Source organism: Eucalyptus grandis, chromosome 1 (assembly GCF_016545825.1).
Source record: "Eucalyptus grandis isolate ANBG69807.140 chromosome 1, ASM1654582v1, whole genome shotgun sequence".
In the NCBI taxonomy this organism is placed as follows: domain Eukaryota; kingdom Viridiplantae; phylum Streptophyta; class Magnoliopsida; order Myrtales; family Myrtaceae; genus Eucalyptus; species Eucalyptus grandis.
The window spans coordinates 52,514,369-52,529,408 of record NC_052612.1 but is presented as its reverse complement, the minus strand read 5'-3'; the positions used below and the strand labels follow the sequence as shown (position 1 = coordinate 52,529,408).

At 37.8% G+C, this 15,040-nt stretch overlaps 1 protein-coding gene and 2 long non-coding RNA genes across 6 annotated transcripts; all 3 read left to right on the top strand.

Annotated features, from left to right (window-relative positions):
* The first annotated feature begins 251 nt into the window (after positions 1-251).
* On the top strand, positions 252-2,483 carry LOC104450082. Its single transcript, XR_005549334.1, has 2 exons — positions 252-507; positions 1,530-2,483. It is a non-coding gene; the product is annotated as an uncharacterized LOC104450082 (long non-coding RNA).
* A 5,370-nt stretch (positions 2,484-7,853) lies between these two features.
* Positions 7,854-9,686, top strand: LOC120292141. The gene is made up of 2 exons (XR_005549824.1): positions 7,854-8,148; positions 9,147-9,686. It is a non-coding gene; the product is annotated as an uncharacterized LOC120292141 (long non-coding RNA).
* A 1,494-nt stretch (positions 9,687-11,180) lies between these two features.
* LOC104450061 (mediator of RNA polymerase II transcription subunit 31) lies at positions 11,181-14,906 on the top strand. 4 transcript variants are annotated; one of them, XM_010064492.3, is made up of 7 exons: positions 11,181-11,329; positions 11,445-11,542; positions 11,678-11,774; positions 11,859-11,937; positions 12,306-12,574; positions 12,688-12,724; positions 14,535-14,906. In XM_010064492.3, the coding sequence occupies exons 1-6, from the start codon at positions 11,280-11,282 to the stop codon at positions 12,698-12,700; spliced, it is 606 nt and encodes a 201-aa protein (XP_010062794.1). In that variant the 5' UTR covers positions 11,181-11,279; the 3' UTR covers positions 12,701-12,724; positions 14,535-14,906. The 4 variants fall into 4 exon arrangements, with proteins under 4 accessions (XP_010062794.1, XP_010062786.1, XP_010062777.1 ...); XM_010064484.3 differs by having other exon boundaries at positions 14,495-14,906; XM_010064475.3 differs by having other exon boundaries at positions 12,688-12,740.
* Positions 14,907-15,040: the final 134 nt, after the last annotated feature.

The following is a 15,040-nucleotide window of genomic DNA, read 5'->3' as shown; positions in this document are numbered from 1 at the left end:
GAGTGTACTTGTTTGAAATAAATTTGTTAAAGATGTATCAAGTTTTTTATTGTCAAAAAATTAATTTATAGTAAATTTATCGTAAATTTATCAGTTTAAGATTTTTTAGAGTATTAATCCCAAGAGAAATAGAAATTTCATTTTATAAAATCATAGTAGAAACTCCTAGATGGCTGGAGTCAGCCTTGTTGATAATGTCGCGAGTCTGATTTCGAAAAATTGTCTCTGTACTGTAGTAGTCGTCCCGGGCGCCGATATCCGCCACTCATCACTTGACATTGGTACTGTACGAGGCCAGTGGCATGCCGACACATGGCTTTTCATGGGAGGAGGAGTTGGTGGGATGAATCGGGAAAAGGCCCGGCAACTGCGGGGATGATAAATGCAACCCCAACCAGAGATTTTGCTTTGTGTAGAGTGGAGAGTTCCCTTGCCGATAAGGTTAGCGATGAACGAAATCGCCCCAAGAGCGAGTTCCCCGCAAGAGATGGCGAGATGATCAAAAAGGTGTCCACCTTGTACTGTAGGTTCTGTTTTCACATGCTTTTTTTTAAAAAAAAATTTCAAGCTTTAGCATATGCGTTAACAGCCTTAGATTTCTTAAAAGCTCTCCAAAGGGAAGTGGTTAGATTGTGCAAGATTGGAGAAGGGGTTAAATGGAGAATCGGCTCGATTGTTTGGCTGTTGTTTGTATGATGATTGATGGAGGGTGGCCATGCGAATCGTTCCAGTGCGAGTGAATTTTACTTGGAGAACCCCCAAGTTCCTGGGATTTTGATTGTGATGTTTCGAGGCATTGCTGATAAACCTTACTCTTGATTTTACTCAAATTTTTATGGTGTTAACTTAGCACTTCGCAGTTTCATCTTTAACCATTGTTTTTAAAACTCATGGTGCTTTGTGAAAAAAAAAAAAAAAAAAAAAAAAAAAAATTCCGTTGCTTTCAGTCGGAGTCCTGGGCAAGTTTTCGTGTTGGTTTTATGTTTATGCCAGACATCCTCGACGGATATTTACGATCGGATCAGATTTGTGAGAAGAAAAAATGGTAGGTGGGAATCGAATGAATGATGGGCGATGATGTGCCTTTGCTTATACACCTCTGACATACGAGAAGAGGTCTTGTTTGAATCTCTTCGAGGAGTGAGCAAAAACAATCTGAGCCCTTCTCTTACTCTTGCTTTTTTTTTCCTTCCTGGGTTATTGATTTTGCCATTTGTTTTTGGGACGAATTCATAGTCTGCAGTACTTGCCTAAGATGGCGCTGGCTTAATTTGTTTTCTAATTCAGCAGTGATGATGCATATGCTTGTTCTACACCTCTCAAACTGAGAATATCTCATCTATGAGCTGTTCTTTGAGTAGACGAAGCCATGTCATCTGAGCATTCCCTTCAGGGTCCTATTAGCTGTCCCAGCCAGATAAACAGAACTGGATCCATAGGATAGAACTAATTTGATCGGTCGTGTCAGGCATCAGTGATTCCAAAAGGCCAACCCCCTTCATGTTGTGATTTCCTGTTCTTCCAAACAGAGATTTGAGCGGCTTCTTTTCTATCGGGATTCAAGACACTCGGGACAAAGCAATATTGGCAAGTCCTGGACAGCGGGAATCACTCGCTTGTATCCTTTTCCTCACAGTGAGCTCTGTTTATGAAGCATTTGTCCTTCTGTGGAATTGCGGATTGTTCCTGCTGTCTATCTCTTCTGCAAAATCAGGTACGACTTCCCATCCAGGAAGGACAAAAGGTGCAAAAAAGAACTCGGGGCACCAAGTGAAAGATGAGCTTGACTCAAGATGCCTCGATGGACATGTAGGGACATTAGGATGGCTCGCTCTTTCCCTACACTCGTTATTAGAATCGTTGGAGCGTTCAAAGGATTTTTTTGTTAAATAGGTGATATTGATAATTAGCAAAGCGTCTTGTGCTCGTTAACATAGACAATGAAATTACGATCGAAAAAAAACATAGACGATGAAACATTAAGAGAAGTGAACTCTCTCAAAAATAAAAGGTCTATTGTCAATACGTGGTATGTATCAAATTTAACTGGGGAGAAGAATCCATCGTGTAACCGGTACGCATGCGCACCCGGGGACAGTTACCCACCCCCGCCCTTTCATTTGGCTGAACCTTCCTCGAAATGCAAGCATGGACCAAGGGTCGGCTTCACGGCCATCCACTAGGGATGTGTGCACGGCGCATCCAGTGGTAACAATATATTTTTCAAGCCTTGTTACCGGCTTTACCTAGTCTTTCCTAGGAGGCAGCCTTTCTCACTACCCAACCGGGTTCTCCCCTCGGGTCTGCCCTCAAGCTGGCAAGAGCCTTTTAAAGTCCTGTTCAAGACCTTACTCAAAATAAGATATTAGAGCCGACAGAAAGTGTTGTATTCAAATTTATCGAATGTAGTAAGATGAGAGGGCTATAGAAGGCCATGGAAGTAAATATCGATTCTCATGAAAAATTCCTTTTATTGCACTAAATCATGCATATATGACGTGATCGGTCTTAACAGTCTTGTGTTTTCCCTGCTTTGACGAGACCTTTTACTCCAAGTATAAGACATTAAAGAAGTATCAAAAAGTATATTAAAAAAATCCACGTGAAAAATAATAAGGCACTTTGATTTTTTTATTGTAAAACTCCATGGATTATATAATTTTGGTCAATTTTAATTAAATGACGTTTCAATGGCATTTTAAAAAGAAATCTCATTTTATTCTTTGATTTAATTAAAAGGAAAGTTCCAAATAAGAGCTTGAAGTATCCATATTTTCTTATATAATATTTGAAGTAAATCTTGCTTCAAATAGGAGTGTGAAGTGGTCAAATTTTTTTAAATAAGGTTTTTTGGCCATAGTCATCGAAGAAGGGGTATTTTGGTCAAAAAATTATAATTATGTTTTTAAAATTTTTATTTATTTTTTTGCCTTTTGTCCTCTTCCCTTGGTTGATGAAGGGGAGGGGGAAAAGGAAAAAAAAAATAGAAGGAAAGAAAAGGAAATAAACAGGAAAAAAATTTAAGATTTAAGACTAAAATTCCCTTCGATCTTAGAGGTTAAGCCATTTTTTGAAATTGATATGGTCATTTTAGACTCTTATTTCAAATAAGTTCTACTTTAGATTCTTCTTTGAGATAATTTGATCACTTCAAATCTTTATTTGAGATAATTTGATCACTTCATGTCCTTATTTTAAATAAAGTCCATCTTAAGCCCTTAATTGATAAAATAATGGCATTTCAAGCACTTATTTGAAATTTTCTCTTTAATTAAATTTATCCTTCTCAAGTTTCACATTTGGGAAATGTTATTCATACGCACACTAAAAATAAAAGCATACAAATATGTGATTGTGTTTAAAAAAAAAAAAAAATCATGTCAAAACCTTTTTAGATTCTACTGAACAAATAAATTATAAAGTTGCTTAGGGGTGTGCAACGGAAACCGCCCGAACCGGGACCGAATGGACCGGACCTCCGACCGGCCGGTTTTGGGCGATTCCCACGGTCGACGGTCCGGTTCCCGGTTCCAAGGTGGGAAACGGACCAACCGGACCGGACCAAATTTTTTATAATATAATATATATATATATATAATATATATATATAAACACATATAATATATGAATATTATATATGAAACTTGTTGCAATCGGAATTGCAATTGAGGTAACAACCTCTTATGTGAGCAAGAGACCACCAAAGCTCTTAGAAAACTTATTTGTTAGTTTTATCTTCTCCTCGATGTGGGATAAGGCTCTAGGAGTTCCTCATGCTCACTCTCTCTCTTGCTCCCCTCACTTGCAAACGACAAGGCACTTCAAGCCTCAAAGAGTCTGACATCGACTAAACATTCAAAGCATAGAAGAGAGATTGTCTATAAAACCTAAACCAAGCACATATTTTACTCAAATTATTCATGGCTTTTATGCTTAAAATTAAGAGTGAAACACATAAATTATGATTACTGTTCACGCAAGTGAAGTTTAAATATTTTGCACGTGAAAACATGTGTGAGTAGTTTTATTAGATCGCCCGGGAACCAAATTGAATTGATCGATTCGGAGCATAGTCATTCTTTAATGAATTATCGTTATTTAGTGAAAAAATAAAGTGCCAATCCTATTGGACCAAACCGGACCGGACCGGAACCGATGGTCTTTGGTCCACGGTTCCCAAAATTGGGAACCGGGAACCGATCACCCTTAAAGTTGCTTGATAAAGTAGAAATGAACCAGGTTTCTTAAAAAATTTCTCTTCAAGAAGGTTGATTTCCATAAATAAATAAAAAAAAAAAGAAGAAGGAAGAAGCGTAAAAAGAATTGGACATGTGATATTCTTAATTATGGAAATAAAAAAAATCAAAAAAAGGAAAGCAAATTAATTCGGAATCATTACTTTAAATTGCAACTAAATAATTAAGAACAATTTTGTTTTTTAAGTGAAAAAGCGTAGTGAATATAGTCATATAAGGATTGAAAATAATTCCGCCCTTATATTATTTGTAAGATTGAAAAAAAATGAATGTTTTTTATATTATTTATCATGTGAACTCATAAATAAGCTAAAATGTTATAATCAAATGTAGGAGGGAAAATAGTGGATCTATCAATCCAACATGCCTCTCCATCAAATAAAAATAAAAAATAAAACACACACACACACACACAATTACACATCCCTATTTACTTTAAGGAAAATTCCAAATAAGAATCTCAAATGCACTCATTTTTTCAAATAAAAGTCTGAAATGAACCTTATTTTAAACAAAGACTGAAGTGGACTTATTAATCTCAAAGAAGAAATTGAAGTGGTTAAGGCTTAGTTTCACCTATTGACAAAATTTTTGGTCGACTAGGAATATTTTCATCAAAACATAATATGACTTTAAATTAAATTATATTTAAAAAAAAAAAATTAAAATTAAACTTAAAAAAAAATAGAGGTGGGAGGAAGCCTCCCTCCCATCTCTATTTTGTTCTTTTTTATTAATTTTTTTATTTTGTTTGGAAAAAAAAGAAAAAAATTTAGGCTACGTTCGTTTCACGAAAAACGTGGTGTTTCTAGAAATTATTTTCTAAGAAGTTATTTTTTTAGGAAAATATAATTATTTTTCGATGTTCGATTGAAACTCCGAACTTTGAGTGGAAAATATTTTCCACCGTTCGTTAACTGATTTAATTATTTTGGAAAAATTATCAAAAAATAGAATTTTAATATTTTTAATTGACCAAAAAATTAGTTTTATTTTTATATTTTTAAAAAATGAATTTTTAATTATTTGTTTTTAAAAAAATCGAATTTTTTTATTATTTATTATCTTATCTTTTTCTTTTTCCTTTTTCTTTTCCTGCCTCCTTCCTCTTCCCCCTCCTCCTTCCTCTGCCTCCTCCTTCTTCCTCCTCCTTCCTTTGCTACAACAAGCTTGACAATGGTCGGCTGCTTAGAACGTGTTTGGTAACATTTTCGTTTAAAAATTGTTAGGAAACGAAAATGAAAAAGTGTTTCATTCCGGGGAACAATTTTTGAACAAAAAAACACGTTTGGTAAACTTGTTTCAAAATAAAAAATGAACAAAAACACGTTTGGTAAATTTGTATAATTTTTTTATTTCTTTTATTTTTTAATATTTTTATTTTATTTTTCTTATTTTCTTATTTATTTTCCTTTTTTATTTTTTTTTTTTTCTTCTTTTGGCCGGTCGCTGGCCTCAACCATGGTCGGCAACCGGCCGACGAGGGCCGGCGTCCTTGCCCGGCCCACGGCGAGGCTCGGCCTCGCCTTGGCCGGGCGACCTCGGCCTCGCCGGGGCCGACGACGCTCCCGGCGAGGTCGTCGGCCCGACAACGGCCGGCCCTCGCCGGCCGGCCGCCCGGCCGAGGCCGACGACCGGCCAAAGAAAAAGAAAGAAAAAGAAGAAGAAAAAAAAAGAAAAGTGTTTCTAAATTTTATTTCAAGAAACAACTTTTTTTTTTTTGTTTCTTGTTTCGTTCTAGATGTGTTTTAAGGAACAAAAAAATAATTTTGGAACAAAACGCATAAAACGCATTGTTCCTTTTTGTTCCCGGGAACAAAAAAAAAAAAAGTTATTTAAAAACAGAAAAAGAAACGAAAACAAATGCAGCCTTAGCAGTCGACCAAGATGCGATCGCCAGATCCGGCGAGCTCGAGGCTTGGCGGATCTCACCTGAGCTCGCCTGATCTAGTGACGGAGCTCGGGCTCGCCTAGATCGGTAGCCCAAGCTCCGCCACCGTTCGGTGAGCTCGAGTAAGCCCAAGCCCCATCCAACTCACCGGATCTAACGAGGCTCGAGCTCCGCCCTAGGCCGGCGATGCTCCACCTCGCCCAATTTGGCGAGGCCCGAGCTCAAAGCCCAACAAGCTCGGCTTCCCCAAATCAAGCTAGGCAGAGTCTTGCCAACCTGGGGTAAGGCTTGAGCGGTTCGCGACCGGATGCCTACCGCCATCGCCTTGGCCAACGACTAGCCAAGGCCAAGGAAGAAGATGAAAAGGAAAGAAGGAAAAAGAAAAAAGAAAAACAAAGCATAAAAATAAAACGAAAATGTGTTGGTGGAAAGAAGTAAGGTGGAAGAAGTTATGAGAAATGTTTTTCACTTTTGAAAAATGAAAAATATTTTTCTCACTTTTAAAGATTGTTTTTTCTAATGATGGAAAACATTTTCCTTGACTAATTCATTTTCCATTAAACGAACACTGAAAAATCTGGAAAACGTTTTCCTGAAAGTCATTTTCCATTAAATGAACGGAGTCTTAAAAGACGAAACCGCCCTTATCAAATAGTGAGTTGAGATCATTCTTTGAGATTGATGTCATTTAGGCTCTTATTTGAAATAAAATTTATTTCAGATCTTTATTTGAAAAAATGATGGCACTTTGGGCCTTTATTTGAAACATTATTCACTTCAAATCCTTATTTAAGAAAATGAAGGTAATTCATACCATTATTTAAAAAATTTCCTATGTTTCAGTTAACCATCATTGAGTGGAGTAAATATAGGGAAATAAATGTTTTCGGTAGTTCTATAACGCTCACTCGATTTTGAGTTTTCTTTATCCGGCAATTTATTAATTTATATATATTTTAAAATCATGGCACTTTTTTCATCTAGATGTCCTCAAGTGTCTGGTCTGTCAAAGGAATGTGCCGCTATGGCCATGAATATTCAATGAACCACTTTCTAAGAGCCAATAATGTCACTTTCATTCAAGGCCAACCTAGTGTGTTGCTATATGACTGGAAATTTCTTAACCTAAGCAGTGTAGTTTCAAAAGGCTTCAATAGCATCTGGATCCCAACATTCCTGACCGTAAGACCGTGCAAGTATTAGATTTTTTTTTTTTTTGCTTTGTATTTCGCTTTGTTTTTTGTTGGAAAAAAAAAAGTGGGGCGGCATGGTGTTAAACCCTCCAATCATCCTCTCTCTCCAGTAAAGGGTCCATCGTTATCTCCTTATCAAGAAGAAAAGGGAGGGTCTTATCATCATCCTTCTAAACATACGGGGAGGTGGGGTTTGGTCCTACAGATGGTAAATGCTACAATTGATGATGCGTTTTACATACATTTATTGTTTCTGCATTGAATTTAACGTGTCTCAGAAAATCCTTCAATTGAACAAATGTAATCTATGATTGCAACATTTATAGTGATTGGTTTTTACCGATCTTATGCACAAGTATGATTACCGTGATTACCGGCACTTACGAATAGGATTGAAAGATATAGAAATTTCGTTTTATAAAACCAAAGTGGAAACTCCTAGGTGGCTGGCTGGAGTCAGCCCTGTTGATTATGTCGTAAGTCTGATTTCGTAAAATTATCTCTGTACTGTAGTGGACGTCTCTGGCACTGATATCCGCCATCAATCACTTGACATTTGTACTGTACGAGGCCAGTGGCATGCTGACACATGGCTTTTCAGTGGGAGGAGATGAGAAGAGTTAGTGGGATGATTCTGGAAAAGGCCCGGCAAGTTCGGCGATGATGGATGCAACCCCCACCAGAGACTTGACTTTGTGCAGAGGGGATAGTCCCCATGGCGATAAGGTTACTGATGAACGAAATCGCCTCAAGAGTGGGTTCCCCACAAGAGATGGCGAGATGATCAAAAAGGTGTCGTCTTTGTACTGTAGGTTCCGTTTCCACATGCTATCCTTTTCACTTCAAGCTTTCGCATATGCGTTAACAGCCTTAGATTTCTTGAAAGCTTTCTAAAGGGGAGTGGTTAGATTGGGCAAGATTGGAGAAGGGGTTAAATGGAGAGTCGGCTCGATTGTTTCGCTGTTGTTCGTATGATGAATTGATGATGGATGGAGGGAGGCCATGCGAATCGTTCCAGTGCGAGTGAATTTTACTAGAAGAACGCCCAAGTTCCTGGGATTTTGATTGCGATGTTTTGAGGCATTGCTGATAAACCTTAAAAAAATGAATGGTTCGAAACCATTCTCCGATTTACTTAAATTTTTTATGTGTCAAGTTAGCACTTTGCAGTTTCATCTTTAACCATTGTTTTTAAAACTCACGGTGCTTTGTGAGATGTTTTTTTCCGTTGCTTTCAGTGGGGAGTACTGGGCAAGTTTTCCTGTTGGTGTTATGTTTTTTGCCAGACATTCTTAACAGATATTTACAATCGATCAGATTTACTCAAATTAAAAATGAATGGTTTGAATGATGGGCGATGATGTCCTTATGCTTCGACACCTCTAACTTACGAGGAGGTCTCGTTTGAATCTTTTCGAGGAGTGAGCAAAAACCATCTGAGCCCTTTTCTTACCCTTGATTTTTTTTTTCCCCGGGTTATTGATATTGTCATTAGTTTTTGGGTTGAATTTTTTGCAGTACTTGCTTAAGATGGCGCTTGTTGAATATGTTTTCTAATTCAGCAGTGATGATGCATATGCTTGTTCTACACCTCTCAAACTGAGAACATCTCATCTATGAGCTGTTCTTTGAGTAGACGAAGCCATGTCATCTGAGCATTCCCTTCAGGGTCCTATTAGCTGTCCCAGCCGGATAAAGAGAACTGGATCCATAGGATAGAACAAATTTGGTCGGTCGTGTCTCAGGAATCAGTGATTCCAAAAGGCCAACCCCCTTCATGTTGTGATTTCCTGTTCTTCCAAACAGAGGTCCATGAGGATGAGGATAGAGGATGAAGACGATTTGAGCGGCTTCTTCTGTATCGGGATCAAGACACTTGGGACAAAGCAATATTGGAAAGTCCTGGACAGCGGGAATCACTCGCTTGTATCCTTTCCCTCACAGTGAGCTCTGTTTATGAAGCATTTGTCCTTCTGTGAATTTGCGGAGTGTTTCTGCTATCTCTTCTGCAAAAATCAGGTACCACTTTCCATCCAGGAAGGAGTACAAAAGATGACTTGGGACTTATCCCGTTACAGAGGGACCAAGTGAAAGATGAGCTTAAGTTAAGATGCCTCAGTGGACTTGTAGGGACATTATGATGATTCACCCTTTCCCTACCCTCGTTATTAGAATCGTCGGAGCGCTTAAAGGATACGAAATCATGATAAGACCGCCTGAGAAGTCAATATTTTGTTAAATAGTTGAAATTAACAATTAGGAAAGTGTCATTACCTGTGGTCATTATCATGGACAATGAAACATTAAGGGAGGTGAACTCTCGTAAATATAAAAATTGTCTATCGTCGATGCGAGGTAGCATACATTTTGCTCCTGGTTTTCAAAATAAGAAAGTGAAAACCTACGATAAAAATTGCTAATCAATCAAGAATCACCAAACAGAACAGTGATTGGTTTTCAATCCGGTATCATGGAGTTGGATTTTTTTCTCACTATTTGATGCCTTTTATTATGAAGAAATTAGGGAAAAAAAAAAGCTAGTGACTTTTATATTATTTGAAGGAATTTAAAAGAAAAAAAAAGAGTATATATAGTTGATCATGTTTGATTCCCTTTTAGGATTGAAAATTAGACCTACACTTATGGGATCCAAACTCAATTGGCTAGTTCAATTTGGTCCAAACTATTTTCAGTTCAAGCTATCCAACTCGCACATCCCTATCAAAAGGAAGAACTTCAAATAACAAATTTATTTCAAATGTATTTAAATGGGTATATAAGGCCATGCAAATAAAATATCGATTCTCAAATGAAAAATTCCTTTTATTTCACTCGATCATGCGTATATGATGTAATCAGTCTTGTTGGCTTGCGTTTTCCTTACAATTGATGACACTTTACATTGAGTATATAAGATATTATAGGAATATCCAAAAATGCACTAAAAATATCGATGTAAAAGATATTAAGACATCTTGACATATTTTTATTGTAAAACTCCATACATTAAATTAATTTTGGTCAATCCAAAATGAATAAAGTTTCAATGGCATTTTAAAAAGAAAATTCTTACTTTAAGCTTTGATTTAATTAAATTTATCCTGCTCAATTTTCACATTAGGTAAACTCATATGCAGAATAAAGAAAGTTTATAAATATATGATTGTGCTAAAATAAATTACGTCAAAACCTTTATAGATTCTACCAAACAAATAAATTATATAGTTGCTTGATAATGTAGAAATGCACTAAGTTTCTTTATAATTTTTTTTTTATCTTCCACAAGGTTGATCTCCACCAAAAAAAAAAAAAGTGCCTTTCATATACATGGGATGCCTAGAATAAACAAAAAATGGACATGTGGTATTAAAAAAACTCAAAAAAGAAAAGAAAGGAAAGCAAATAAATTTGGAATCACTCCTTCAAATTGCAACCGAGTGATTGAGAAATTTTGTCTTTTTAGTGAAAAATGGGATAAATCTAGGCATAAAACGAGTGAAATAATTTCACCCATATGTTATTTTTAAGATAGAAAAAACGAATGTATTTGATATTATTTATCAATAAATAAGTGAAAAATGTTAAAATCAAATTTATGAGTGAAAAGAGTGGATCTATCTGTCTATCCTACCTCTCCTTTTAAATAAACACAATTACGCGTCTATATTTACTTTATTCTAGGATTTAAGGGTTAGATTTACTTATTCAAAATGATTTCGCAGGTCATGGAAAAATAAACTCATTTATCCTCAAATATATAATGCAAAATAAAGCAGGAAAAAGTTCACATGGGCCTGATCTGGACCCATTTCTTCATAGTTCATACCCAACAAAGCCATCCCCAAAGACCCGAACCGAACCGACCCGACCCGACGTCTATACAAGTCTGCAAAATCGTTCCTCTCGGTCACCTTTCTCAGCTCCGGCGAGTTCAATCCGATGACGACTTCCCTCAAGAACAGCGACGACCCATCCACTTCTCCGTCGTCGTAAGCCACGAATGATTCTTCTCGTCCTCGATCTCTCGAGGGTTGAGCTCGTGTTCTTGCGGAGATAGCGACAGAGGAGCAAAGGCTGAACCTTTTTTCGATTTGATTTTGGCAGACCGAAGAACGTGTTGAAGGAGGATGACGGTGGGCGACGACGGTTTTTGCTCGAGCTCGAATTCGTGCAGTGTCTGGCCAACCCCACCTATATTCACTGTATGTAATGGTGCCTTCGGCTACTTTCCTTCGAGGCTCGAATTTTTTCAGTTCTCCTTGTAGCTGTTTGGTTATCCTGCAATCTGAGATTTGGCGGCCGAATTACGCTTTGACTAGGGTTTTTGGAAATCGCAGATTTGGCGCAGAACCGATACTTTGAGGACGAGGCTTTTATTGGTTACTTGAAGTATCTTCAGTACTGGCAACGCCCCGAGTACCTCAAGTTTATAATGTGAGCTTTTGAGAGAGAGAGAGAGAGAGGCTATTTGCTAGTTTCATGGACTGTGTTAGCGAATTGATTGTTGATGATTCTCAGGTACCCGCATTGCTTATTTTTCCTGGAACTTCTCCAGAATGCAAACTTCCGCAATGCGATGGCACACCCCAGCAACAAGGTTTGTGATGCTTCTCATTCCGCGACTGCTTTTGTGTATTTTTGCTGTTATAACTCTCCATCTACATTTCCATTTGAATGAGGAGGATAAGCATTTATTTATGCATAATTCTGTATATTTGTAATATTAAACCTATATCAGTGGCAATGCATACCACTGCAATGCTCCGTGAGGAAAAAAGGAAAACTAAAGATCTCGATTGTATCTGCTATATGCTGCATAACATCGGTTTACTTTCACTGTCTTTTTCTAATCCTATAGGTCATGTACTTATTGGGAGAATTGATGACTGTAAAGGGAGGTGGGTATGAAAAAATTTCCTTGTCTGATGGTGTTCTGACTTATTCTGGCTCATTTAATGTACTTAGGAATTGGCACATCGGCAGCAATTCTTTTTCTGGAAGAACTATAGAAATAACCGTTTGAAGCACATAATGCCTAGGCCTCTTCCAGAACCTCCAGCTGTAACCCCAACTCCAGCTCCACCACAGGGACCTACACCTCCCATGTCAGCTACAATTGCAGCTACTGCTCCTCCCCCTCCAGCCCTTTCTCCCATGCAGTATGGAGTTCTGCCTGGATCATCTCTTGCCAAAAATGACATGAGGAATGCTGCAGTTGATCGGAGGAAGAGAAAGTATGCACCCGTGCTTCTCAGCCTCTAGCTTAGCAGTTTATGCATTTTTCCCCACTTGAATCTTCAAACAATGAATGCTTTCAATGCTGATGTGTGTGGTATCATATACGCAGGAAGGAAGCTTAAACTTGAATACATTTTAGGAGAAGGGTAGGTGCTCATTGAGGTAAATCACATCAGAGTGTTCATTGTTACCTTTCAGAGTTTAATTAAACAGTGACCATCAAATTTACATCACCTTGCTGAGATTTAAGCTTGACTCTAGAACTTCCCAGTGTAGTGCTCGCTAGGCTTTTTGTTCAGTGCACTGCTTAAAATATACTGAAATTGCATCTTCTCAATGGTTACGCTCCTTTTGTTGAGTTGAAATTACACCCTGAAACTGTCGGATGGGTGTATGCTTTGTGTGTAATCTTTCTGGTCAAGAATCTGAAGGAAGACGTATTTGTCCTTTATCTGCTCACTCCTATGATTTAGCATGATATGGGTGTTAGTTGCAACAACAGGTGTTACTCTGTCCATTCCATAGATTTTGGTTAACCATCATCAAGTAGAGTAAATACAGGGAATTGAATTGTTTTCGGTAGTTCTATAATGCTCACTCAATTGCGAGTTTTCTTTGTTTGGCGGTTGATTAATTCATATTGATTTAACATCATGGCACTTTTCAGCTTGATGTCCTCAAGTGTCTGGCCTACCAAAGATATGTGCCGCTAGGCCTTGAATATTTAACGAACCACTTTCTAAAAGCCAATGATGTCACTTTTATTCAAGACCAACCTAGTGTGTCGCTACATGACTGGAAATTTGTTAACTTAAGCAGTACAGTTTCAAAAAGCTTTAATAGCATCTGGATCCCAGCATTTTTGACTGTTAGAGCACGCGAGTATTGGATTTTTTAATTTTATTTTTCATTTTGTATTTCTCTTTGTTTTTTTGTTAAAAAAAGGACAAAGGGGCGCCCCAGGGGGGAGTGGGAAGTGTTTTTGGAGGATATGACAAGAGATAGTGAGATGGCATAAGCTGATCTGATTTGTACCCCACTTAGTGTGAGGCTTAGCAGCTGCAGTTTTGGGGTCAAAAGGCCCCCTTTTTCCCCGTAGTGTTGCCATATCACGAAAGAAAGCTGCAAATATATATTACATTTTTGTCAAATTTTATTGCTATTTTTATTATCTTAGTTTCAATGATAAAAGATATAAACATTGGCATTAGAATGGATAGCTCCAAGATATTGTAGAAGTCACGATACAGACGAAGTCAAAAGATACCACCTTTAAAAAGGAATCCTGCCACCCTTAGATCATGGAGGTGGCTAATCTTACTCTTTACATCGGGGCTGCTATATAGAATTTGAGGAGTTTACTTTCCTGAAATCACAGTTAATCATAAAAGAATTTTCCCTATGTTTTGAATGATATAAATCCTTGACATGCCATTAGACCTTTACTTTTCCCATTGCTCTGGTTATTTATCATTGGAAAATTTGACGGAATGAACCCTTTTTTGGCTATGTAAATTACTACCGTGCAGTCTGGTTGACGATGCAGATTCCTTTCTATGTGTGCGCAGAAGTCCTAGCTGGGTACTGTGTTCGATGATTTTACCGCCTTAGGACTTAGATGGAATCTACTCCTGCCTCCATAATTACCTGTAGAAAGTAGTATTTTCATGATTTTTGTGGGTCATGTTAGATATCTCTCTGACACTTGAATGGATCAAACTATTTATTTTGGCTACCGTACTGTGTCTCCACGTGCTCTGTCTGCACTCCAAAGAGAGTTTCTGAACTGATTTTTCTAGGATAATCTTTCTCCAAATTTCCGTGCAGTCCCAAATTCTGGTTCCTACCCTTGTTTCTTGCTTCATATTTGTCATATTAAGGACATCAGGTAGTGTTTTGCTTGACTTATTTTTCAGGCTGTCAATGGGGTTAGACTTTTTGTTTTGTCTGTCAAAGGTGATTATGGGAATGTTGAGTGGAGCAGATCGTGACGATGCACATTCTGCAATGGGGCTGATATTGTTGATGAACAGCACTGTGGTCTTGCATTGAAGAGGCGATAGCATTTTAATTGCTCAGATCGTGATTTGAACTACTGGAGATGGCAGTGCTTGCTTGACGGCACCCCTTAGCTGAGAATTTTACTTTGTTTCTCTGAGAGGAAATGCATGAGCTGTAATCAAATTGTTGGCCGAACTTTGGTACAGACGTGCTCTTTGTAAGCCATTCATCTCGCGTTTGATGAAATGAATCTGTTTAAACAGATCAACCGCAAATGCCCAGTTGATATTTACAGGATTGATATTCATTTGATGGGCGGTTACATCCTACTCGCGTACAATTTGGTGAATGCATTTTCTGAAAATGTCGAGAATGTAAGTAAGATTGGCACGAAGCTTCCCTCTGCGTCTTGAATCAGCAAAGCGGAGCTGGCTTCCTTTTGTTTACAATTTATCGCTTCC